General features: G+C 44.9%; 1 protein-coding gene across 1 annotated transcript in view; it reads right to left on the bottom strand.

Annotated features, from left to right (window-relative positions):
- Window positions 1–27,947, bottom strand: part of DIAPH3 (diaphanous related formin 3) — a 754,726-nt gene that overhangs the window by 709,197 nt on the left and 17,582 nt on the right. Inside the window, 1 exon segment of the mRNA XM_040425381.1 lies at window positions 21,397–21,432. Coding sequence (XP_040281315.1) covers window positions 21,397–21,432 — 36 coding nt within the window.

Here is a 27,947-nt window from a genome sequence, read left to right as displayed (position 1 = left end):
AGCAGCGAGGGACAGGGCTCGGATTTGCATCGGTGTACAGCTTACAGAAAAGCAATCATCATAAATAATGGGCGCTGGTTTAAAGGTTTTGCGCTTTTTAACATTCACCGGGGAGAAAGATCTTTTCCAGCATAATCATTTTCTAAGAGCTTCCAGTAGCGCACAGTAAAATAGAAATTGTGTACACCAGTATAACACTGCCTCCCCATCATCTCTGAGCCGCTCCTATTACATATCAGTCACAAAAAAGCAGGATATCATTACAGCCGGTCCCCAACTCCCAGCACAATAACAGCTTGTCTACAGAGGATCGTATCAGTATTTACTGTCAGCACTGGCTGCTTTATTCATGACGGTATTTATCCTCTCATTGCATTACCGCATGGCACACTTTACAACTTCAATGCCACATCACAGGCAAAAGAAGTCTTGTGCCCGGACCGCTGAACTTAATGCCCTCCACATTAACCGCCTTCTTCAGGGCTCTGCGGAAACAGAGTGAATACCGTGACCCCTGCCACTCTGCAGATTATCCTTACATAATGTACTAAGAACCATTACTGGACTACATCCTTCAAAACAAGTGCTTACAAGTTTAACCCCTTCCTTACACTAAAAAACTTTGGAAGCTCTTCCAGAAGGAAGAAAACCGTCTGCACCCTATAGGTAGCTACCCTCTAAGTCCATGTCCAGCCCATTAACCTCCCAGGAACACAACCTAGTTTGGCAGTTAAAGGGGTTGTCCACAGGATAGGGGATAAGTGTCAGATCAGTGGGGGTCCCCACATTTACTAAAAAGGGTGACAATGTTTTCCCCTTTGAATGGAGCAGCAGACACATATGTCAGAGGTAGCCAAGTACAAGTGCTCTGCCGTCTCCAGCAACCCCATAGAGCTAAATGGAGCAGAAGCGTTTTTTTTTTTTCCATCTCTATATTTTAATAAATTTGTTCTTCCGTTGATATAGCCGTCTGAGGGCTTGTTTTATGCAGGGCAAGATCTATGTTTAATGCCACCATTTTGGGGCACCTCTACTTTATTGTATAACTGTTGTGGGATGACAATGAAAAAAAACAATACAATCCCATCATTGCTTTATGGTTTCATTTTCATGGCGTTAACTGCACAATAAAAATATCATGCTGACTTTATTCCATGGGACTGTACAATTATGGAGAAACCAAATGTATGTGGTTTTTGGTATGTCCTTCTACTTTTAACACGTTAGTGGCCACCAATACCCTTTTTACTGCAGTCATCAATTGCCCTTAGAGGGCTAGGCTTCTGCTCTAACGGCCCAGATCAGCAGAAGTGCCAACCCCAGGCTGTTTTAACCCCTTAGATACCATAGTACAGGGTTTGACAAATTTCCTTGGAATCTAGGAGCCAGCTAAAAAAAAGTTAGGAGCAGTTTGTTTTATTACCTTATAAAGCCTTATTTTCAGCGACAAAATTAAAAACTCTTAAATTAACATATAAAGTAGTCTAAAACCAAACATGGGCATTAACAACATATACAGCGGCAGTGTACAGTACCGCACACACACACAGCGGCAGTGTACAGTACCCCACACACACACACACACAGCGGCAGTGTACAGTACCCCACACACACACAGCGGCAGTGTACAGTACCCCACACACACACACAGCGGCAGTGTACAGTACCACACACACACACAGCGGCAGTGTACAGTACCACACACACACACACACAGCGGCAGTGTACAGTACCACACACACACACACACAGCGGCAGTGTACAGTACCACACACACACACACACAGCGGCAGTGTACAGTACCACACACACACACACACAGCGGCAGTGTACAGTACCACACACACACACACACACACAGCGGCAGTGTACAGTACCACACACACACACACACACAGCGGCAGTGTACAGTACCACACACACACACACACACACAGCGGCAGTGTACAGTACCACACACACACACACACACACAGCGGCAGTGTACAGTACCACACACACACACACACACACAGCGGCAGTGTACAGTACCACACACACACACACACACAGCGGCAGTGTACAGTACCACACACACACACACACAGCGGCAGTGTACAGTACCACACACACACACACACAGCGGCAGTGTACAGTACCACACACACACACACAGCGGCAGTGTACAGTACCACACACACACACACAGCGGCAGTGTACAGTACCACACACACACACAGCGGCAGTGTACAGTACCACACACACACACACAGCGGCAGTGTACAGTACCACACACACACACACACAGCGGCAGTGTACAGTACCACACACACACACACACAGCGGCAGTGTACAGTACCACACACACACACAGCGGCAGTGTACAGTACCACACACACACACACACACAGCGGCAGTGTACAGTACCCCACACACAGCGGCAGTGTACAGTACCCCACACACACACACAGCGGCAGTGTACAGTACCACACACACACACAGCGGCAGTGTACAGTACCACACACACACACAGCGGCAGTGTACAGTACCACACACACACACACACAGCGGCAGTGTACAGTACCACACACACAGCGGCAGTGTACAGTACCACACACACACACAGCGGCAGTGTACAGTACCACACACACACACACACAGCGGCAGTGTACAGTACCACACACACACACACACACACACAGCGGCAGTGTACAGTACCACACACACACACACAGCGGCAGTGTACAGTACCACACACACACAGCGGCAGTGTACAGTACCACACACACACAGCGGCAGTGTACAGTACCACACACACACACACAGCGGCAGTGTACAGTACCACACACACACACACACAGCGGCAGTGTACAGTACCACACACACACACAGCGGCAGTGTACAGTACCACACACACACACAGCGGCAGTGTACAGTACCACACACACACAGCGGCAGTGTACAGTACCACACACACACACACAGCGGCAGTGTACAGTACCACACACACACACAGCGGCAGTGTACAGTACCACACACACACACAGCGGCAGTGTACAGTACCACACACACACACAGCGGCAGTGTACAGTACCACACACACACACACAGCGGCAGTGTACAGTACCACACACACACACACAGCGGCAGTGTACAGTACCACACACACACACAGCGGCAGTGTACAGTACCACACACACACACAGCGGCAGTGTACAGTACCACACACACACACACAGCGGCAGTGTACAGTACCACACACACACACACACAGCGGCAGTGTACAGTACCACACACACACACACAGCGGCAGTGTACAGTACCACACACACACACAGCGGCAGTGTACAGTACCACACACACACACAGCGGCAGTGTACAGTACCACACACACACAGCGGCAGTGTACAGTACCACACACACAGCGGCAGTGTACAGTACCACACACACACACACACACAGCGGCAGTGTACAGTACCACACACACACACACACACAGCGGCAGTGTACAGTACCCCACACACACACACACACACAGTGGCAGTGTACAGAATCACACACACACACACACACAGTGGCAGTGTACAGAATCACACACACACACACAGTGGCAGTGTACAGAATCACACACACATATACAGTGGCAGTGTACAGAATCACACACACATATACAGTGGCAGTGTACAGAGTAGAGTTGTTGATACCAAATTTTTGATTCGATTTCGATACCATAAAAAAGTATTGCGATACTCGATACCATTCGATATTATGCAAAAAAATAAACAAAAAAATTTTTTTTACACTTTTTATTTAATAACTACGGTATTTCCACCCTTAGGGGCAAGAACCTGGGATATTTTCATCCCTTGTCCTATTCACCCTGATAGATCTCTATTAGAGTGAATACTGTCCCTGCTGCTCTGGGCTTTGTGCACACAGCAGCAGGTAGCCGACTATGGCAGCCAGGGCTTCAGTAGAGTCCTGACTGCCATGATAACCGATCAGAGCCCCAGGATTACACAGCTGGGGCTCCGATCAGAAGCTGCCACTGCCACCAATGAAGAGGAGCGGAGGGGACCCTGTGGCCACTGCCACCAATGATTTTAATACTCCGGGGAACAGTTGCGGACCTGTTTGGTGTGGCCCACCTTCTCCCCTTTGCCACCCCACTGCCTCTTGCAGCCTGTTGCCGTGCTGCGGATCCCTCCCCCTCTGTACTGCTGTCCTCACTCTGCTTGCCACCTTCCCAGGTTGGGTCAGCGATTTCATTGTCCACCACCTCCTTTTCCACTTCCTCACTCTGTTGTTAGGTCAATAAGTCAGGAGGATGACCAACCTCAGTTTTTGACAACTGTGTCTCATCCTCATCATCAACCTCTTGAGACACTAATTGACGTTCCCCACAGCCATCTTTTTCTGACTGTGGATGCTCAAGAGTTTGGGAATCAGGGCACAAGGTCTCCTCATGTCCCTCTTCTAGCGGGCTTGGCGAGAGGCCCAAATTAAGGAATGGCACTGAAAAGACCTCCTCGGAATATCTGAGTGTGGGATCACTTGTTTGCAAAGACTCTCCATGGTGGGAGGAAGGAGGATCAGGGTGAGGCTTCTGTTGACCAGACTCTTGGCTACTGAGACTGGACTTTGTGGAAGACAGGGTGGTGGCTTAACCGACTGGAAGCATTATCTGCTGCAATCTAACCGACCACATGCTCGCACTGGTCTGACCGAGAGTGGTGTCCTGCGCCGCCCTGCAAACTGAGACATGAATCTAGGTATCGTGGAGGAGCGTGTTACTTGTGCTCTGCCAGCAGGCACAGTTTCACCGCGCCCAGGGCCACGGCCTCTGCGTGCACGGCCACTTCCCCGTCCCTTACTGCTCGCCTTCATCATATTAAAAGGTATATATGCTTGCAAGTATGTCACACGTACAGTAGCGCAGTTTTTTTTAAAGTGTATGCGCAAATACATTTCAGTCAATGTCACAGATATTTGGGATGCAGAAACGTTATACAGGAGAGGTACCACAGGTAATAGCGCTGCTATCAACAGCGGCTAAGAAAAAATAGCAGTCAATGTCACAGATATTTGGGATGCGGAAATGTTATACAGGAGATGTAGCGCAGGTAATGTTGCTGTCTGCAGCGTCTACGAATAAAGTACACTGGATGTCACAGATATTTTTAGGATGCGCAAACGTTACACAGGAGATGTAGCGCAGATAATGTCGCTGTCTGCAGCGGCCAAACAATTACAAGCTATTTAGCGCAGGTTGTGCTAAAAATATATATTGCTGTCAGATACAACAATAGTCCTTAAAAGGACTTTTGGGTCTCTAACACCAACCCTGCCTAACAAAAATATAAAAATCAATTCCCTACACTTCCTGTCCCTTCTACAGCACAGCTCTCCCTGACTAACACTGAGCAGAACCACGTGTCATCGTGTGCTTTATAGCACCCGATGATGCGTTCCAGCCAGCCAATCACTGTAATGACCAACAAGGCTACGGCATGACAGTGAGTGGCAGTACTTACCTGCACATTTATTGGCTGCGTAGCAGCCAAACGTGCGGGAAGGAGACTAGCATCGCGCTCGAGCAAACGCGGCATTCGGCCGAACACCGCAATGCTCGAGCCAACTGGTGCTCGGCCGAGCATGCTCGTTCAACACTACTATACATATTTGGTACTGCTGTAATCATCTTGACCCAAAGAATAAAGTTATAATGTTATTTATGCAGAAAATTAACATCGCAAACTTTGTAACATAAAAAGTGCTATTGCTGTTTTTAACCCATTCCCCTTAAATCGAGATTTAAAAAATAAAATTAAAATTAAAAAAAAACTTCATATGAACATTGACAGAAAAATAAAAAATAAAAACTTATAGCTCTTGGAATGCAAGAATAAAAAAAATTGCTTGGTCACTAAGGCCCAAGGCTGGCAGACATGACAAAGACCATACATGTACGGTAAAAACACTAATGCCGACGTATTAAAGCTGACCGTGGCATGCAGAGGGTTTGCGGAGGGTACTCGTGCCCTCTACATCTCCATCCGGTCCCCGGGCCGCAGTGGCGGGGACCCGATGGCAGAAAAGGCAAGCCCGATGCCTTCCCGATGGCAGAAAAGGCATCGGGGCTTGCCTTCTACGGAAGCCTGTGAGATCCAGCCCTTAGCATAAAAGCTGACAGCCAATGCATTACAATACAGGTGGTATTGTAATCCATTGCAGAGGGGATCAGACCCCAGAAGTTAAAGTCCCCCAAAAAAATAAATAAAATAAATAAATAAGTGTTTTTCATAATTAAATATAAAAAAGTCCCTTTTCCAAAATAAAACACAACATTGTAAAAAAAAAAAAAAAAAAAACACAACAGACAGATTGGATATTGCCTCATCCGTAAAGACAGTCTCTATAAAAACATAACATGAAGATTCACCCCCTCACCTGAACGCCATAGAAAAAAAATAAAAAATCCGGAATTAGTCTTACCGGTAATTCAGTTTCCATGAGATCACAACAGCACACAAGCAGATTGACCCCTGACCTCTGTAGGGGCAGTAACAGATAAAGGTTTAAATCCCCCCCTTCCACCACCAACACCAGTTTTTCCAAAATCACAAAGAGAAAAAGGTGGTGGTTAACACATAGTGAGACAAAGGATAATATAACCTAGAAGGTATTACATCATACACACCAGAAAGTGCTCCCGGAAAAAACAAAACAAAAAAAACAAAACTGGGAGGGAATAATGTGCAGTCGTGATTTCATGGAAACTGAATTACCGGTAAGACTAATTCTGGATTTCCATATCACCACGATGGCACACAAGGCGATATACAAAATTATATATCAAGGGAAGAAGGGGGGGTGACTGCCTGAAGGACTTTACTTCCAAATTACAAACCTGAAGTTTTGGAAAAATCTAGTCTATAGCGGTTCATGAATGTATGTACACTAGACCATGTGGCAGCCTAGCAAATGTCTTCTAAGGATGCTCCTGCTTTCTCAGCATGAGAAGAGGACATGGCCCTGGTTGAATGAGCTTTCAAGTTGTCAGGACAGGAGAGGTCCTGAAACTCATAGCAAAGGGAAATAGTGTTCCTAATCCACCTGGCTAAGATTTCAAACACTTGTTTCTCCCTGAGAATTGAACTAGAAGGCTATCAGACTTTCTGAAACCTTTGGTAGCCTCAATATAATTCAAAACTGTATGTCCGACGTCCAGGGTATGAAAAACTGATTCTTTGACGTTTGAAAAAAAGATTGTAAAATTATCTCCTGGTCACGATGAAAACTTGACACTACCTTTGGGAACCCCAGATCTAATCCAAGTACAATTATATCCTCCATAACTCGCAGGCAAGGTTCTCTAATGGAAATGGCCGGTATCTCACCCAGTCTTCGAGCTGGCGTAATCGCAATTAGTAGTGCTCTTTTAAAAGATATTAGTTTGATAGGTCCCGGGAGGGGACAAAAGATTTTAGAGTCGGCCAAAGCCTGAAAGCTGCTCTCATGAATCTTTTTTATCCATCTGTGGTTTGCAACATTAGAGTCGAAGAAACAGCCGAGAGCCCACACCTGGACTTTGATGGTGGAGGGTCTAAGCCCCAGCTCCAAGATTATCTGTTTGGTCCTTTCAGATTCGGGGATGGGTTCCCCAACCAGGAACAGAATTTCTTCCATATCTTCAGGTAGATGGCGGAAGTTACTTTTTTCCTGCAAGCTCTAAGCATGGTTATCACTCTATCTGAAAGACCTTGGTACTTCAGTGTCTGGATCCCAGGATCCAAGCTGTTAGTCTCAGGAATTCTGGATTGGGATGTAAAATCGGTCCCTGATGAAAAAGGTTCTTCCTGGACAGAAGAGGCCAAGGATCCGAGATGGAGAGTTTCTTTAGGGAGGAAACCCAGCTTCTGTTCGGCCACAATGGGGTTATTAGAATTATTGTTGTATTGTCTTGATGGATGTTTTGAATCACTTTGGAATGAGTGGAAGCGGTGGAAAGGCGTAACTGAGACCCTAGTCCCATGCTAGGGCAAGACATTTAGTGCCCAGGGATTGTCCCGGAGGGGTTTAGGGAGCAGAATATTGCCACCTTCGTATTCTCCCTTGAAGCAAACAGGTCCACTTCTGGAACACCCCATTTGTCTACTATCATTTGGAAGACTTCTGTATTTAGAGACCATTCTGTCTGGTCTAACTTCCTCCGACTGAGATAGTCCGCTTCTAGATTCAGCGACCCCTTGAGATGGATCACCGAAATGGATCTTACATTTTGTTCTGCCCAGTTGAAAATCTTGGTGGATAAGGACAGGAGATTTTTCGACTTTGTTCCTTCCAGATGGGAGAGGTAGGCAATGGTCGTCGTGTTGTCTGCAAAAATTTTTAGGTGGGAACCCCGAAGATTTTCTTCTGCTATCTTTAGGGATTCCCATACTGCCTTCAGTTCTCTGAAATTTGACGACTGAGAGCTGATCGACTGGGGCCAGGAGCCCTGATAGTAATAATCTTCCACTTTCACTCCCCATCCTGACTGACTTGCGTCCATCATGATTTGTACATAGGGAGTTCTCTTCCATACTACTCCCCTGGAGAGGTTGCTTGAGACTGTCCACCAACATAGTGATGTTTCTACCATGTGAGGAATGGACACTCTAATCTAGAGTAATCTGTTGCCTGTTCCAGACTCTAAGAATCCAAGTCTGTAGCGTTTGAAAATGCAGTTTACTACAAGGTACTGAGGGTATGCATGATGTGAGTAGGCCCAGTAGACTCATTGCTTCCCTTATGGAGATCTTTTTCTTTTGAAACATTCTGACTTTCTCCCGCAGTGATTTGATTTTGTCTTGGGGAAGAAAAGTAGATTGAATATGAGAGACTAGAATCACCCCCAGGAAACATATTTTTGTTGACGGTTGTAGGTTTGATTTGTTTATGTTCACTATCCACCCTAGTTTTCCCAGTGTTGACAGGAATGTGTCTAAATCTGCCAATAGGTGGTCTGCAGTATAGCCAATTAGGAGAAATGAATCGAAGTATGGGACTAAGATTAGTCCTCTTTCCCTCAAATATGCCACCATTTCGACTACGAGTTTGGTGAAAATCCTGGGAGCGGAGGAAATTCCAAATGGAAGGGCCATGAATTGATAATGATGTATTAACCCTCTGTGATCTCTGATGGCGAACCGCAGGAATTTTTGGGAGTTGACATGAATTGGAAGGAACATGGTAATAGGTGTCCTTCAAGTCCACCGTGCCCATTAAGGTGTCTTTTTCTATCAAGGGTATTATGGACCCTAGGGACTCCATCCTGAATTTTGGTAAGATATGAATTTGTTCAGGGATTTTAGATTTATTATGGTGTGAAATGAGCTCTCTTTTTTACTAGGAATAGATTGGAGTAGAATCCTCTTCCTTGCTCTGGAAGCGGGACTTTACCACTGTCAGAGATCTGAGACGGGACACAATGAACTTGTTTATCGCTGGGTTGGTTCTGGGGGTTAAAGGAGAAAACCCTTTCCTCTGCCCCCTTTGGGGTAGCTCCAGCATCCCGATTTTCCCTTTCCTCTATACAATCTATCCTGGCCCGAGGAAGAACGAAAGGAATATTTTTTCCTATATGGTACGTATTCGGGAAAACCTTTTTTGTTGTCTAAGGCTTTCTCCAAGATCCTATCTAGCACGGGCCCAAAAACATATTCCCCCGAAAAACAAATGGAGCACAGCTTCATCTTTGAAGTCTTGTCTCCTGACCAAGACTTCATCCAAAGGGCGCTGCGAGCAGCGTTGGAGAGGCCTGGTTCTCTAGCTGAGAATCTTACCGACTCAGCAGAGGCATCTGCCAGGAAAGCCGTGGCCGATTTCAGCAAGGGGATACAGTTTAGAATCTCCTCTCTTGGACTCTTATCCCTAATATGGTTTTCAAATTTGTTTAGTCGGGCGCGCAAGCCCGGCTTAACTTACCGGGGGCAAGGCGGGAAACGGCGCCCTGGGAGCAGGCTCCAGATCAACCGGAGCGAGCCCTCCCGATCTCCTTCCTGCTCAGCATTAGTACGGGACTGCAGGAGAACAGGGGGACACCACGATCCAATATGGTGTTACGGTCAGATTTCCTATCTTCATCTCCTTGCGTACAGGGAGACCTCTCTCCGCCCTGTCCTCTCTATGAACAGGAAACACTGGTGTTGGTGGTGGGAGTGGGGGATTTAAACCTCTGTTCCTGCCCCTACAGAGGTCAGGGGTCAATCTCCTTGTATGCAGTCATAGGGATGATATGGAAACTGTGCTAAAACAACCATTTTTTGTCACCTTACATCAGAAAAAGTGCAACACCAATCGATGAAAAAGGTGCAAGCCCCCAAAATATTACCAGTCACCTCAGACCGCTAAAAATGACACCCTACCGAAGACAATCGCCCAAAAAATATGGCTCTCACACTATGGAACCAGAAAAGTTATGTGAAAACCGCAGCACTCCCAGTCATGAATCCAATCTTGTGTTTATTAACACCAAAAAAGATAGCAACGTTTCGACACCAAGGTCTGTTTCAAGTTACAGATATCTGTAGCTTGAAAAAGACCTTGGTGTCGAAACGTTGCTATCTTTTTCAGTGTTAATAAAACACAAGATTGGACTGGGAGTGCTGCGGTTTTTACATATCTTTTCTGGTTACCAAGGGGGCCCTCAGGTCGGGGCCTGACACTGCGAGCACCGCCTCCATATCTGGACTAAAACAGATTAACAAGTGGTGCTGTCCTGTCTTCATGTTGACTAGCTCAGACTATGGAAACACTAAAACATGATTTTTTTCTTGCTTAAAAAATGCTGTTGTTATTGTGTAAAACTTAAATAAATAAATAAATAAATATAAAGCGCACATTAGGTATTGCCACATCCGCAACAACCTGCTGTATAAATATATCACATGACCTAACCCCTCAGGTAAACACCGTAAAAAATAAATAAAATAATAATAATAATAATAATAATATCTAAAAAGCCATTTTTTGTCACCTTACATCACAAAAAGTGTAATACCAAGCGATCAAAAAGTCATATACACCTTAAAATAGTCATCTCATACCAAAAAAAAAAATGAGCCCCTACATAAGACAGTTGCCTAAAAAAATAATAAAAAAAAATAAAACTATGGCTCTCTGAATATGGAGACACTAAAAAAAAAATAATAAATCATTATTGAGGAATTTTTTTTTATGTAAAACTGAAACAACTAAAAAAAAGTAGACATTTGGTATTGTCACATCCGTAACAAACTGCTCTATAAAAATACCACATGATCTAACCTTTCAGATGAACATTGTAAATAACCAAAAATAAAAACTGCCAAAACAGCAATTTTTTGTTACCTTGCCTCACAAAGAGTGCAATATAGAGCAACCAAAAATCATATGTACCCTAAAACGGTACCAACAAAACTGCCACCTTATCCCATAGTTACCAAAATGGGGTAATTTTTATGGAGTTTCTACTCTAGGGGAGCGTCAGGGGGTCTTCAAATGTGACATGGCAACTTAAAATTATCCCAGTGGAATCTGCCTTCCAAAAACCAAATGGTAATCCTTTCCTTCTGCGCTCTGCGGTGTGCCCATACAGTTGTTTACGACCACATATGGGGTGTTTCTGTAAACTACAGAATCAGGGTAATATTAAGTTTTATTTGGCTGTTAACGGACAAAAAATGGACTAAAATAGAAAATCTGCCAAAAAAGTGAAATTCTGAAATGTCATCTACATTTTCCTTAAATTTTTAATTCTTGTGGAACACCTAAAGGGTTAACAAAGTTTGTAAAATGTGTTTTGAATACCTTGAGAGGTGTATTTTTTTTTTTTTTAAATGGGGCCACTTGTGGGTGACTTCAGACCTGAACTGGTCCTTAAAAATTTGGTTTTGGAAATTTTCTTAAAAATTTTAAGATTTGCTTCTAAACGTCTAAGCCTTCTAACGACCCGAAAAATTAAAATGTCATTTACAAAATGATCCAAACATGAAGTAGACATGGGAAATGTAATGTAATAACTATTTTAGGAGGTATCACTATCTGTTTTAAAAGCAGAGAAATTGAAATTTAGAAAATTGCAAATTTTTCAAATGATTATTTCTTTTTATAAAAAAATAATGAAATATTGCAACTCAAATTTACCACTGTCATGAAGTACAATATGCGACAAGAAAATGTTATCAACCACATAAAGTGACATGTCAGATTTGCAAAAAATGGCCTAGTCCTTAACCCCTTAAGGACTCGGCCCTATTTCACCTTACAGACTTGGCCATTTTTTGCAAATCTGACCAGTGTCACTTTAAGTGCTGATAACTTTAAAACGCTTTGACTTATCCAGGCCATTCTGGGATTGTTTTTTCGTCATATATTGTACTTCATGACACTGGTAAAATGAAGTAAAAAAAATTATTTTTTATTTATAAACGAATACCTAATTTACCAAAAATTTGTAAAAAATTGCAAATTTCCAAGTTTCAATTTCTCTACTTCTATAATACATAGCAATACCTCCAAAAATAGTTATTACTTTACATTCCCCATATGTCTACTTCATGTTTAACTTTCTCTCCTTTGGCCCGTTTCACATTTGCGTTGTGGCATTCTGGTTTTGAGACCTGAAGAGGATCTCAAAACCAGAATTAAATGGATCCATGCCATTTAATACATCTGAAAGCATCTGTTTCGGCTGGATCCAGTTGTATTAAATCAAACTAACTTTAAAAAAAAATAAAAAAAATAAAAAAGTTTGTTTCGTTTCGAAGACCGGAAACAAAACTGCAGCTTGGAAGGAAAAGAATACATTCTGATTGGTTCCGGCCCGGCTTTGAGATCTCAAAACCGGAATCCAACAGAGCAAGTGTGAAACAGACCGCTTATGATACACTCCCAGTTTTGGCTTGAAAATCTGCACCAAAGACAGAAATTTTTCTCCAGAAATACACAAGGATATCAACTTTAGAGGTGGAAGACTGCAAACATCTTTCAGTGAAAGTCTTTTTAGAGGCAAGGGTCTGCTTTCAGATAACAGGGAAAAATGGAAATAGTTTGAAGGGGGAGGGGAAATTCCAATCTTTCGTTTCTGAGCGATTACTGATCTCAAAGATCAACGATCATTGATCTTGTTTGATGACGCACCATGAAAATCCTCGTCCTCCTCGTTGGCAACATTGATCATCCTGACAAAAGCTGCCATCTCTCAAACCCCTAGTTGGTGGTTTGAAAAGATCTTTTGTGTAAAAAGCACTTTATATTAAACCTTCTGTGCCTGAAGAAGTCCCTATTTTCTTATAAATATTGTTTTGTGGATTCAGGCTATTCTGAGACTGCAGAGGGTGAAACAGATGAATAATTTAGTCTCATTTCTTAGTACAGAACCACCCTTCACCAGCATTATATTGCTTAGCTCTGCAGGGGACACCATCATTCCTCTACACTAAAGCTGAATTTACATGGGCCGATTGGGTGACTGATTGTTGGGAACTAAACTTTCCTTCCCGACAGTCGGCTGCTCGTTCAGTAAATTTACATGCAGCACTCTCCTTTACTATAGGAGGACGGGGGATCGCCATAGTCATCGCTTGTCCTCATACAGAATCATAGTTTCAGATCGCTGTTTAGACCAGACCACACGATCTGCTGCCCAGAAACTATGATGCCTGCATGAAGGACAGGATTGGCGGCACATTTATATAGCCAGATTGTCGACAACGACTGTTCGCAGGAAGAGCTGTTTCCGATAATCTGCTGGATTCTCGGGGCGTGTAAATGCCCCTTTAAAGGGGTTATCTGACACCAACAAATGCTCCCCCATATGCCCGGCCCCTCACACTGGTTCCACTTACCTGGCTCCTCGCTTTGCTCCTGGTCCCCGCCCTGTGGGGAGAAGCAGCAGCGGTGGTGCGGAGACCAGAAGCAACGTGGGGAGCGGGGAGCGAGGTAAGTAGAATCAGTGGCCGGGCATATGGGGGAGCATTTGTTAGTGTCGGATAACCCTTTTAAAAAGGTACATTCACATTAGCGTTCAAAGTCCAGCTGGCGGTACCAGCAGAGGAACAGTCTGCTGGAGTTTACAGTATCCAGTGCAGCCAGATGATGCCGGCAACCGCCGAATCCCCATTGACTAGAATAGGATCCGGAAGCGTTCCAGACACTTTCTGGCACAAATGCTGGGTTCCCAAAGGACAAATACCATTTTTTGTCTGGCGAACAAAAGCATTTATGCTGGAAGAGGCCACGGGAAGAGGCTGCCAGATCTCCTAATGCTAGTATGGACCTAGCTAACACATTTGTTCAATTAACTAGAGACAAGTAGCATTTTGCTGGTATCACTGACTGCCATTAGCAGAACAGAAGTACATAATACATACAACAGGAGTCCCAACATCCTCCAAAAGGTGAGATGAAGAATAACCCTTGGAAGGCACCAAATTACCTAAGCAATCCTGTTGTTCAATATTTCAAACATGCAAAATCATTATGTCATTAGTCTAATCTCAAAGAGCACAAGCAGGCCATTACAGGAAGAAAATGCTGCATTATTTGGTTCTGCCTGGAAATCAATTCCCTTTCTACCTCTTTTTGTGATGCAGACACACATTTAAATAAGGAAGACATTGCAGAATAAAAGCCGGATTCCTTGGTATGATTTAAATGACCTTCACCATTGTATCGGACAATCAGAGACTCGGCATCAATTACCCCAAACTGTGTAAATGTTACCGCAAACTTTCATTCCACTACCACAGGACAATCAACTATGTTGAGAAAAACTTCTTTATTTATCAAGGTTTTCCACACAAAATCAGAGTGTGGCGAGTGGGCTTACTGTACAACAACCAAAAAGCTCATTTCAAATTAGAAAATACATTTATGATAGGAGGATATCGTGAGAGTTAGTATAAAGAGATTGCCATTCTTAAGCTGGCCATAGATTTTAGGAAGCTATTTTTTTTTATATTTTTTTTTTATTAATCAGACTTCAGCCTCCCAACCCAAAACTTTTTAAAGGGGTTGTCCGGGTTCAGAGCTGAACCCAGACATATCCCCATTTTCAACCAGGCACCCATTTTTACCCCTGACAAGAGCATCGGAGCAGTACATGCTCCGATGCTCTCCTTTGCCCTGAGCTGAATCGCGCAGGGGAAAGGCATTTTGTCGAGTTCCGGCGACGTACTGGGCTCTTCTTAGGGCTGCCAGGCGGAGGCTTCCTCCCAGCAGTGAGCCAGGTGACATCACCGGCACTGTTGGGCGGGCTTTAGCGCTGCCCTAGCCTGTAAAACGGCTATGGCAGCGCTAAAGCCCACCAATCAGAGCCGGTGACGTCACCAAACGCACTGCTGGGCGGAAGCCTCCGCCCGGCAGTGTGTTATAGTAAATAAAAGAGCCCTTGCCCTGCGCGATCCTGTGCAGGGCAAGGGAGAGCATCGGAGCACAAAAATATTTCCCAGATGCACATAATACATAAAGGAGTTATCCGAGGCTGAAAATGTCCCCACATATGACCGGACCCCTCACACCGATTCTATGCACGTGGTTGCCCACACCGCTCCTGGTCCCTGATTCTCCCAGTGTGCGGATGAAGACATCCGTGTCGGGGGGGGAGCCAATGGTAAGTGGTGATGGGAGGGGGGGGGGGGGGGGGGGATGAGCCTCCCTAGCATCGCTGCCCCCCGCCTTCCCGACACCGTATGTTTTCATCCACGCACGGGGAAAAGCAGCAACAGCCGTGCAGGGACCAGGATCAGCGCAGGGAGCAGAGAGCCAGATAAGTACAATCAGTGTGAGGGGCCCGGGACCTTTCCAGCCTCGGATAACCCCTTTAAGGACTCATGCACACAAACGTATTTTCTTTCTGTGTCCGTTCCATTATTTTTTTTTAGGACCGTATGCGGAATAATTCATTTATATGGGTTCGCAAAAAAATGAAAGGTACTCCGTGTGCATTCCGTTTCCGTATGTCCGTTTTTCCATTCCGCAAAAAAATAGAACATGTCCTAATATTGTCCGCATTACGGACAAGGATAGGACTGTTCTATTAGGGACCAGCTGTTCTGTAAAATAATACACACGGATGTCATCCGTATTTTTTGCGGACCGCAAAACACATACAGTCATGTGCATGAGCCCTAACAGTCTGCTATATATAACTGTCCAATGATTATTATTTTGTAGAAGTTTTTTTTTTTTGGTGAGAGAATTTTTGGTGAGAGAACCACCATCATAAAAAGGGATTTGTTTTGTTTGGTTTTTACAGTTTTATAAGCAGTGGTGGCAAATCTGTTCCTTAGCAGGAGAGTCAGCAGGCCCAAGGCGAAACAACACATCATGGTTCTCTACAACCTGCCAGTTCTTACGCTTCTAGGACCAAAAAAAAGCAGAGTGCTGGCTCAGCTATTTCCGTCACCCCATAGAAATTAATGGGAGCAGTGGCCGTGCAATGACGGTGCGCTCCCATTCACTTCTACGGGGAGAGCCCTTGGTGGTGGTCGGATCCGGGGAAACACAAGGTCCTCCAGCCACCACTTTCCCAGCTCCGTTCTACATATAGGTGCAGGACCCACCAGACTAGCAATATGCCCAGATTGTTTCAGATGGCAAAAATCCTTTGAGGCCAAGTTCACACGACAAAATCAGTGTCAGGACAAAAAAAAAAAAAAAAAAAAAAGAAGAAGATTACCAGCAGAAAACCGGTTGTTTTTGGTGGCAGATTTCAAATTTGATTCGAGATCTGATCAGATTTATGGCTCATTCACACAAACGTGTGCTGCCCGTTGCTGTATTGCGGACCGCATTTGCAGATCCACAATACACGGGCATCATTCCGTGTGCATTCTGCATCACAGATGTGAACCCATTCACTTCAATGGGTCCGCAAATCTACAGAGTGCTTTCTGGGGTTCCGTTCCTCCACACCACAAAAAGATAGAGCATAATCTATCTTTTTGCGGAACGGACGGATTGCAGACCTATTCAAGTGAATGGGTCCGCGATCCCCATGCGGCTGGGCCACGGTCGGTGCCCATGCATTGCGGACCGTGTGAACAAGCCCTAAGGGAAGTGTTTTAGAAGAGTATTTGGAATATTATTTGGTTGAGCATTTGGAAGAGGATTTAGGCCAGACACAGATTGAGTTTCTTCCTCAGTGGTTAAAAATATAATGAGCATTATATTTTTAACCACTGAGGAAGAAATCCAAGCGGTTTCGAAAACGCGTCTGGTGACTGAAAGCACAGCACTTCATACAGAGTGCGATTCTTTGCAGCAAAAATTCCATAATTAAAGATCCGAGCCGCAGTTATAGCATACGTTATAAGAGAGTGCCGGCACTACCACATGTGCAAGAAAACCAACAGGTGCTCCACAAAAGACCCAAGCTCAACAGAGCCACGTACATACCACCTAACACTGCGGGCAGCGACGGATCTGGTAAGCAGCTAATAACATACTTTACAAACCCCTATCAACTATACAATTGGTTGAACGAGTCGGCCGGTGGTGGCGCAACACTGCATAACTAATCCGCACCTTGTATGGAGTAGTCAGTCACATAAGGACGTACTGCTCGAATACTTTGTACAACGATATCGCCGACACAAACAGAAACAATCTAAGTGAATGAGTACCGCGGCATACTATATTTAATATCAGTTTAAAGTAGGGATCGACCGATATAGATTTTTTAGGGCCGATACCGATAATTTGTGAACTTTCAGGCCGATAGCCGATAATTTATACCGATATTCTGGGAATTTTCATTTAAAATAAAAAATTTCCTACACAAATCTGCTGAAAATTAATGTTTATTGTTAACGTGTATTTATTTTTATTTTTTGTAAATCTTTCTTTTTCATTTTTACTTAATATATATATTTTTTTTACTAACTTTTAGCCCCCTTAGGGACTAGAACCCTTGTCCTATTCACCCTGATAGAGATCTAACAGGGTGAATAGGATCTCACACTGTCCCTGCTGCTCTGTGCTTTGTGCACACAGCAGCAGGGAGCTGACTATAAAAGCCAGGGCTTCAATAGCGTCCTGGCTGCCATGGTAACCGATCGGAGCCCCAGGCTTACACTGCTGGGGCTCCGATCGGAGGAGCAGGAGAGAGGGGATCCTGTGGCCACTGCCACCAATGATTAATACTGGGGGGGGCGCACTGCGCCACCGTTTTTAATACTGGGATGGGGTGGGGGGGCGCACTGCGCCACCAATGATTGATACTGGGGGGGCTTGGGCGGGCGCACTGCGCCACCAATGAAGATAACTCTCTCATTAATTCATATACAGGAGGCGGGAGCTGGCTGCAGAATCACATAGCCGGCTCCCGACCTCTATGAGCGGTAGCTAAGGGGTTAACTACCGCAGATCGCAGCTACCGCTCATAGAGGTCGGGAGCCGGCTATGTGATTCTGCAGCCAGCTCCCGCCACCTGTTCAATTTGAATGAATGAGTGCGTTAACATCATTGGTGGAGCGGTGGCCAAAGCCGTTCCCCTCGGCGGCAGCAGTATCACAGGGGGGAGGGAAACACTGCTTCCTTCTCCCCTGTGCTGCTGAGGGAACACAGAGAGCGCTGACAGCAGCGCGATCTGTGTGCCCAATAAGTTATCGGTATATCGGCAAAATAGATACCGATAACGTTCAAAATCCTGAATATAGGCCGATAATATCGGTAAAACCGATAATCAGTCGAACCCTAGTTTAAAGGGTACTTTCACACTAGTGTTATTCTTTTTTGGCACTGAGTTCCGTCCTAGGGGCTCAATACCGGAAAAGAACTGATCAGTTTTATCTTAATGCATTCTGGGCATTTTTTCCCATTAACACGTATTAATGCCGGATCCGACCCCGAGTGTTCCGGAAAAACTGATCCGGCATTGAGGTCTGTGCATGCTCAGACAGCAAAAAAAAAAAAAAAAAAAGTGAAAAAAAATAAAATGCCGGATCCGTTTTTCCAGATGACACCGGAGAGACGGATCCGGTATTTCAAAGCATTTGTCATACGGATCAGGATCATGATCAGTCTGACAAATGCCATCAGTTTGCATACATTTTGACGAATCCGGCAGGCAGTTCCGGCGACGGAACTGCCTGACGGAATCCTCTGCCGCAAGTGTGAAAGTACCCTAAGTAGTGGTAATTTGAAACCATCCAAGAACACTATAATAAGAAGGCATATATTATTAAGACACTATATCAACTTCCTTTAAGCTGCTGTGGAACATTTTGATTCTCAGTGCGAGAGCTCCGCACGATATACTTATAGAGGGACCGTGACTAGTGTTGAGCGAACTTCTGTTTTAACTTCGGCGTCTAAAGTTCGGCTTCCAGTTAGCGGAGAATCCCGATATGGATTCCGAATTCCGTTGTGGTCCGTGGTAGCGGAATCAATAATGGCCGATTATTGATTCTGCTACCACGGACCACAACGGAAGTCGGAATCCATATTGGGATTCTCCGCTAACCGGAAGCCGAACTTTAGACGCCGAACTTAAAACAGAAGTTCGCTCAACACTAACCGTGACTGCATAATTTTGCACATTTTTATTTTCTATTTTACTGTTTATATTTGATGTATTTTTTATTAGTATTAGGCTTCTTTCACACTAGCGTTCAGAGCGGATCCGACTGGAGTCTGCCCAGACGGATCCGCTCATATAATGCAGACTTTGGATCCGTTCAGAACGGATCCACGTTCAGGTGTCCGCTTGCTGAGCGGAGGCTGAACGCTGCCAGACTGATGCATTCTGAGCGGATCCGCGTCCACTCAGAATGCATTAGGGCAGTACGGATGCGTTCGGGGCCGCTTGCGAGTCCCTTAAAACGGAGCCCCGAACGCTAGTGTGAAAGTAGCCTTATATGTATTGTGGGGATTTGCTCTGGTAGACAGGCTTGCGGACGCAGTACAGAGGCAATGACAACATCTTTAACTTAAACAGTTCAGGGTTTTATTCACACATAAGTAAAGTGACAACAGAAAGGCAGTGTCAAGGAAAAACTGTCACCTCGAGTCTGGTGTTTGTTCAAACCAGGCAGCAACACATAAGTCCTTGGGTGAAACAGAAGTCCACGTGCTTTTTCACCAAACAATATAGCAGGCCCAAACTCTTAGGCCTATTGCACACGACCGTATGGATTTTTCAGTGTTTTGCGATCCGTTTTTCACGGATCCGTTGTTCCGTTTTTTGTTTCCGTTGTGTTTCCGTTTCTGTTCCGTTTTTCCGTATGGCATATACAGTATACAGTAATTACATAGATAAAATTGGGCTGGGCATAACATTTTCAATAGATGGTTCAGCAAAAAACGGAACGGAAACTGAAGACATACGGATGCATTTCCGTATGTGTTCCGTTTTTTTTGCGGACCCATTGACTTGAATGGAGCCACGGACTGTGATTTGCGGGCAATAATAGGACATGTTCTATGTTAAAACGGAACGGAAAAACGGAAATACGGAAACGGAATGCATACGGAGTACATTCCGTTTTTTTTGCGGAACCATTTAAATGAATGGTTCCGTATACGGAACGCAAAAAACGGCCAGTAAACGGGGGAAAAAAACGTCCGTGTGCAATAGGCCTTAGGCTCCAACACCCAGACTGACAAAGCTCCAGTATCAGATGGAGGATCACCCGCCCAGCTGAGACTGCTGGCTGGGTTTTTATCCCAAACCAAAACAGGGCCTGGAACGAGGGGAACAGCCACCCACCCTGCACTTTGGCTGCTCCCAGTAAGAGCTGGCCGGGATCGGCTTTACAGCCACACTAAATAACTAATAGTGGCAGTCCGCACTATCTGCCGCTGACACTTAAAATTATCGGCTCTTACCTCACCGAGGCCAGGAACCTCGGTGACACATATCTTCCGTCAATGACATCCCCTTGCGCTTTCCTACAGTATATATTAAATAAGGTATTATATATGTATTTTTAGGTAAACAATAAATGTGGATATATTTTCAATGAAAACCGGCCATTACTAATTACATTGAGAGGCTAGGTGGTATAGCAGGCCGTTATATTTCACTGAGCTCCCTTTTCGGTCATTGTTTTTTCAGCTTTCCCACTGACTACAGAATACAAAACCCACTAACAATCCAATTCTAAGTATCATGCTACTTCAGAAGCAGGTCTCAATTTAGCGGTGGGGGGGGGGAAACAAAAAACATGTGCACAAGGTGGCATTTTTCAATCGAAGTCAATAGAAAGCCATTTGCATGGATTTTGTGGCTGAAAACGGCTGTTTTCTGCAGCAGATTTCATTCATTTGAACATGTACTAACGCATCTCATTGCACCTGCACTCAAAAGCAATGGTTTAGAGAACATGCAGAATTTTACAGGACATGCCAACATGCACAAGTTAGTCTCAGAAAACATGAAAGTCTTACCACATCATCAGTCAAGTTTCTTAGTTTGTTTATTTGCTGCATGAAAAAAAGAAAAAAATACACATGTAAATACATTACACATGGCTTTAAACCCGCTCCATACAACATTATACCAAACAACTGCAGAACAGAACAGGCCCAGAACATACAGGACTGCTGCGCCCTACCCTGGTCCTGACATCGCCATCAATACAATTTGCACATTCAACACAGTTGGCGTCACTTAAGCCAGTCTGAAACTGCCTACACACAAAAGGTTTTTGTGAGTGGTTTTGTGTTTTTATTGGCTTTTTTTTTTTTTACAAAAACACCAGATCTAGATGTTAGCTGACAGCATATGTGAAATATGAAACAGAACACATGCTCCTGGCATTTTTCTTAATTAGGTGGTGCTTTTTGTCCGTTTGCTTTTCAAAAACACAGCATGCTGTAGCTCTTACTGTTTTTCGGGGGGTTTTTCACATGACCTTCTCTACGTGGGTAAAAACACCATGAAGAAACCATGAAGACAAACCAACTGTTTGCAAAAGAAACTACTGAAAAAATGCCACAAAAAAAATGTGGCAAAAAAAGCATAGGATTAATCTGGCGGTTTTTCTAGTGGTAATAAAATGGCCAAACTCATGTGTGTAGGGACCCTCGGGGAGATATTTTCATAGACCCTGATGCCGGTACAAGCCTGTCAGTGTATCTGGAAGAGAGGCAGATACCAGTCACAGAAGAAAAATACTGAGTTCTGCCACGACCAAGATGAGGAGAGCACTACATCTACACCACTTTTGGAATATTTTTCCAGCTTCCTACTACATCGTATGTAATATTAAAGGGAGTCTGTCACCTCCATACAGTGATTACATTGTCCTATAGCACACACACATGAATGTAATGGTACCTTTGTCTTTTTCTTTACACTTTGATTGAACTTTGATTGATATGCAAATGAGCGATCGCAAGTGCCCAGGGGCGGCGTTCACTGTGTAAGTGCCCAGGGGCGGCGTTCACTGTGTAAGTGCCCAGGGGCGGCGTTCACTGTGTAAGTGCCCAGGGGCGGCGTTCACTGTGTAAGTGCCCAGGGGCGGCGTTCACTGTGTAAGTGCCCAGGGGCGGCGTTCACTGTGTAAGTGCCCAGGGGCGGCGTTCACTGTGTAAGTGCCCAGGGGCGGCGTTCACTGTGTAAGTGCCCAGGGGCGGCGTTCACTGTGTAAGTGCCCAGGGGCGGCGTTCACTGTGTAAGTGCCCAGGGGCGGCGTTCACTGTGTAAGTGCCCAGGGGCGGCGTTCACTGTGTAAGTGCCCAGGGGCGGCGTTCACTGTGTAAGTGCCCAGGGGCGGCGTTCACTGTGTAAGTGCCCAGGGGCGGCGTTCACTGTGTAAGTGCCCAGGGGCGGCGTTCACTGTGTAAGTGCCCAGGGGCGGCGTTCACTGTGTAAGTGCCCAGGGGCGGCGTTCACTGTGTAAGTGCCCAGGGGCGGCGTTCACTGTGTAAGTGCCCAGGGGCGGCGTTCACTGTGTAAGTGCCCAGGGGCGGCGTTCACTGTGTAAGTGCCCAGGGGCGGCGTTCACTGTGTAAGTGCCCAGGGGCGGCGTTCACTGTGTAAGTGCCCAGGGGCGGCGTTCACTGTGTAAGTGCCCAGGGGCGGCGTTCACTGTGTAAGTGCCCAGGGGCGGCGTTCACTGTGTAAGTGCCCAGGGGCGGCGTTCACTGTGTAAGTGCCCAGGGGCGGCGTTCACTGTGTAAGTGCCCAGGGGCGGCGTTCACTGTGTAAGTGCCCAGGGGCGGCGTTCAGTGTGTTGGAGCCCAGGCTGCCATGCCTTTTTTCATTGTTTCCCTGCCCCAGGGGTCTTGAAGTGTTTTTTTCCACCTGAACATTTGTGACGTATTTACACATCCCACTTCTGAGACAGGTACAGATGTCAAAAACGGGATTTCAATGCACTCTGCCAAGAATGAAGAGGCAGCTCTCTCCATTTACTGCTATGGGACTTCTGATATAGCTGAGTGAGCGTGCTCTGCTATTTTTAAAAAAGTCTCATAGCAGTGAATGGAGACAACTGAACACGTGCGGCCTTCTCGCTCTTCTAGGCTGCACATGAGAAGCCCACATTGCTAACATAGGAGTGGGAGCCACATCCATCGAATATTTAAGGCATATCCTGTGGATATACTATAAATGTTCAGCTGGAACAACCCATTTGTTCATGTCAAAATAATACATCCTTACAGGTTCTAAAACTTACTAATACATTTCAATTATCCAAGGTGCCCCAATCTGAAGATATTCACTCTGGTCCCAGGTCGTGGCACCTGCACGTCCTACTTGTGCCCAACAAAGAGCACCATTTCCTATGTCGGTATGTGTCCAGAGCAGAGCCAGCCCCTTCACACACAGCTATAGTCACATGACTACACCTAAAACACTGTTAGGCCTCTTTCACACGGCGTTGCGGGAAAATGTGCGGGTGCATTGTGGGAACACCCACGATTTTTCCGCGTGAGTGCAAAACATTGTAATGCGTTTTGCACTCGCGTGAGAAAAATCGTGCATGTTTGGTACCCAAACCCGAACTTCTTCACAGAAGTTCGGGCTTGGGATCGGTGCTCTGTAGATTGTATTATTTTCCCTTATAACATGGTTATAAGGGAAAATAATAGCATTCTGAATACAGAATGCATAGTAAAATAGCGCTGGAGGGGTTAAAAAAAATAATAATATTTTAACTCACCTTAGTCCACTTGATCGGGTAGCCCGCCATCTCCTTCTGTCTCCTTTGTTGAATAGGACCTGTGGTGAGCATTAAATACAGGAACAGGACCTTTGATGACGTCACTCCGGTCATCACATGATCCATCACCATGGTAAAAGATCATGTGACGTACCATGTGATGACCGGAGTGACGTCAAAGGTCCTGTTCTTGTATTTAATGCTCACCACAGGTCCTATTTAACAAAAGAGACAGAAGGAGATGCCGGGTTACGCGATCAAGTGGACTAAGGTGAGTTAAATTATTATTATTTTAACCCCTCCAGAGCTGTTTTACTATGCATTCTGTATTCAGAATGCTATTGTTTTCCCTTATAACCATGTTATAAGGGAAAATAATAATGATCGGGTCTCCATCCCGATCGTCTCCTAGCAACAGTGCGTGAAAATCTCACCGCATCCGCACTTGCTTGCGGATGCTTGCGATTTTCACGCAACCCCATTCACTTCTATGGGGCCTGCGTTGCGTGAAAAACGCAGAATATAGAACATGCTGCAATTTTCACGCAACGCATAAGGGATGCGTGAAAATCACCGCTCATGTGAACAGCCCCATAGAAATGAATGGGTCGGTATTCAGTGCGGGTGCAATGCGTTCACCTCACGCATCGCATCCGCGCGGAATACTCGCCCGTGTGAAAGGGGCCTTAGGGCTCATGCACACAAACACCTGCGGCCTGTGCCCGTATTGCAGCCCACAAACAGGTTTATGGCGTTTGGTGCTTGTATGCGATAAAGAATCCATAGCCTTTCTAATTGTGACTTAACCCTTTAACTGCTGGAGAGTAATGTGTGTATGTGTTGGGGTACTTATCTGCCCAGAAACTCTGTAGGTGGTGGAAGCCTTGTACTCAAACTGCAGTCTGAGTAGAAGGAAACATAAAACGAGTGGTAGCAGAATAACCTCTCGCAGTCATATGCATCGAACGTCATTTCATAAATTCCCATTCACTAACACTGCGTTTGAGCACCCATCCTAAAGAGAACACTGAATAATTGAGCCACAAAAAGAAAAACAGGACAACCACTACAAAACCAAAGAAAGAAAGTGCTGTGTTTGTAAAGCCATGGGTGCAGCAGAACATTTATTATTCTGTCCGTATTTTGTAGGTAAGGCAGTGGTGGAGGGGGGAGCACGTGGGAATTAATCCCCTCATTGAAGCTTTAATACAATAAAATGAACAGGCGGCAGCACATACAGTTCTCAAGCAGTGTCTTAAGTTGACCAAGTAAACAGAGAGTAGATTACCCACTGCTTATCTATTTCACACAGCCCTGCATAGACATTTGTTACTAAACGCTATAAGAAACCTTATTAAAGATAATTACATCTAAGTGAGACGCCGCAATTGCCACACAGCAGTATTCCATAGGCATAAACAAGTTATAAGAGGTGTTAATTTGTAATAAACATAAAAAAGCAATTTTAAATTCAATTTATTTAGCAATGAATAAAGATAATTCAATCTCAGGATACAATTTTTTACCTCCATACAAGATATATTGCAACCTTGCAGGCTTCAAATTGCTTTACATGGTACAGCATCCTTCCTAATTTAGGTTTCCAGTCTGGACATGGCCTTATCGCTACATTATAGAGGGGGAAATATGTTATCCATGCTTTTTACATCATATATCATGTCAAACAGCTTTAAGGGAACCAAGACATACACGCTCTATACTGCATTTCACTCGGAGACATCAGCAAGCACGTGAGTGACGGTACAACAACATGCTGGCGTTCCAGTTTCCATGTCTCAGCTTTTCCTAACCATTACATCAGTGTCAGGTATAAATGCACCCTCATCCCGGATTAGTGCCCTGACCCAATGGTGGGTCAACTGAAATCACAGCATCAAAAGTGTAACCCAAGCCTCAGGGCTCATGCACACGAGCATCCTGCCCTCTGTATAACTGTCCTATTCTTGTCCATAAAACATGTCCACATTTTTTTTGAAGGGCCTCGGAAAAGACATATGGATGCAGACAGCACACCGCATGCTGTCCGCATCTTTTGTGGCCCCGTTGATATGAATACATCCACAAAAGATGCAGATCGGATGCAGAACAGAAATACGGTCATGTGAATAGACCCTTAGGCATGTTTTCTAACTGCAAGGTGTAACTGTAATTCTTATTAGACTGAAGCATCTCAGGTGATGTGTATTTGTGTAATGAGGGAGAGTGCGGCCTAAGGAGACCTAGACCCTTTAATAAGGCGGGCAGAATTATTAGGCAGCTTGTTTTCCTTTGGCAAAATGGGCCAAAAAAAAGACAGTTAACTGAAAAGTTAAAAAAGGTTAAAAGTCTTTCAGAGGGATGAAGCACCCTTGAAATTTTTATAATATTGGGGAATGATCACAGAACCATCAAACACTTGGTTGCAAATAGTCAACAGGGTCCCAAGAAATGTGTTGAGAAGGCCAAAGATTTACGAAGAATCAACCGTAAAAGTGACCAAAAACCCATTATCCTCCAGTGACCAGTGCGGTCACACACTGATGAGCAAAGGGTTAGCAATGTTTTGAACTTTTGACTTTCAGGCTCCATATCTCACCATCCACTACAACCTCGAACGCGAGCCTACCAGCATTTTATAGACAGACAACCATCTTGGCTATCTCTTACATAAATTGGACTTGCAACTGTTTAGCATATGATTACTTATTCAGATTCTTGTCATGTAACTGCATTGTTAGGCTTTGCTCCTGGTGATGGAACAATCTTTTTCTTCTTGTATACTACAAATCACAACCTGTTCTCACATTCCCTAATAGCTCAGTGTGTTATTAGGTTGATTCCCAAGCGAAAGGTCACTGGTTCTAATCCAGGAGCAGCCATGAAGAAGATTTCCCAAGAAAAGAGAAACAGCATCATCCAGCTCATCGATAGCGGTATCTCGGCCAAGAAAATGATGATTACACTTACCGGTAATCGGATTTTCCAGACCCCACGACAGCACCATAGAGAGAGAGGGATCCACCCCCAGGGACAGGAAACCTACAGAAATAAAAGGGTGGAGCCTCTCTTCCCATTCAGTGGATTACAGAGCAAGAGAGGGACTCCTACACCATTAATTATTCCGAGCTAAACAGCATATACAATCGCATACATTTTTTTTTTTTTTTTTTTGCTACTCCATGTGAATACAGAAACCATCACCAAGGGAGGGAATTAGGAAGGGTGCTGTCGTGGGGTCTGGAAAATCCGATTACCGGTAAGTGTAATCATCATTTTTCCCCTCCCCCACGACAGCACCATAGAGAGAATTACAGAGGAAAAAGAACCCTTCCTAGGGAGGGACCACCGCTTGCAAAACCTTTCTCCCGAAGGAAAGATCAGAGGAGGAGTGTAAATCCAAACGATAGTGACGGAAAAAAGTAGAAGGTGAAGACCACGTGGCTGCCTTACAAATCTGCTCAATAGAGGCCCCCGACCTTTCTGCCCAAGAAGTGGAAACTGAACGGGTAGAGTGAGCCTTCACCGAGACTGGAGGAGACAGGCCCTCCTCCAAGTAGGACTGTAAAATGCCCAGTCTAAGCCACCTAGACAGGGTACTTTTGGTAGCCTTCTTCCCTTTATTCGATCCTGAGAAGAGAACGAATAAAGCAGAAGACTTTCTCCATTCTTCCGTAATTTTTAGATACTGTAACAAGCATCTCCGTACATCTAGTGCATGAAAAGCCACTTCCCCAGCATTTTTTGGATGATCACAAAAGGATGGAAGAATGATCTCTTGGGACCTATGGAATTTAGATGACACTTTGGGTAAAAAGGCCGGATCAGGTA

This window comes from Bufo bufo, chromosome 3, assembly GCF_905171765.1.
Source record: "Bufo bufo chromosome 3, aBufBuf1.1, whole genome shotgun sequence".
In the NCBI taxonomy this organism is placed as follows: domain Eukaryota; kingdom Metazoa; phylum Chordata; class Amphibia; order Anura; family Bufonidae; genus Bufo; species Bufo bufo.
This window is presented reverse-complemented; position numbering and strand designations above follow the sequence as displayed.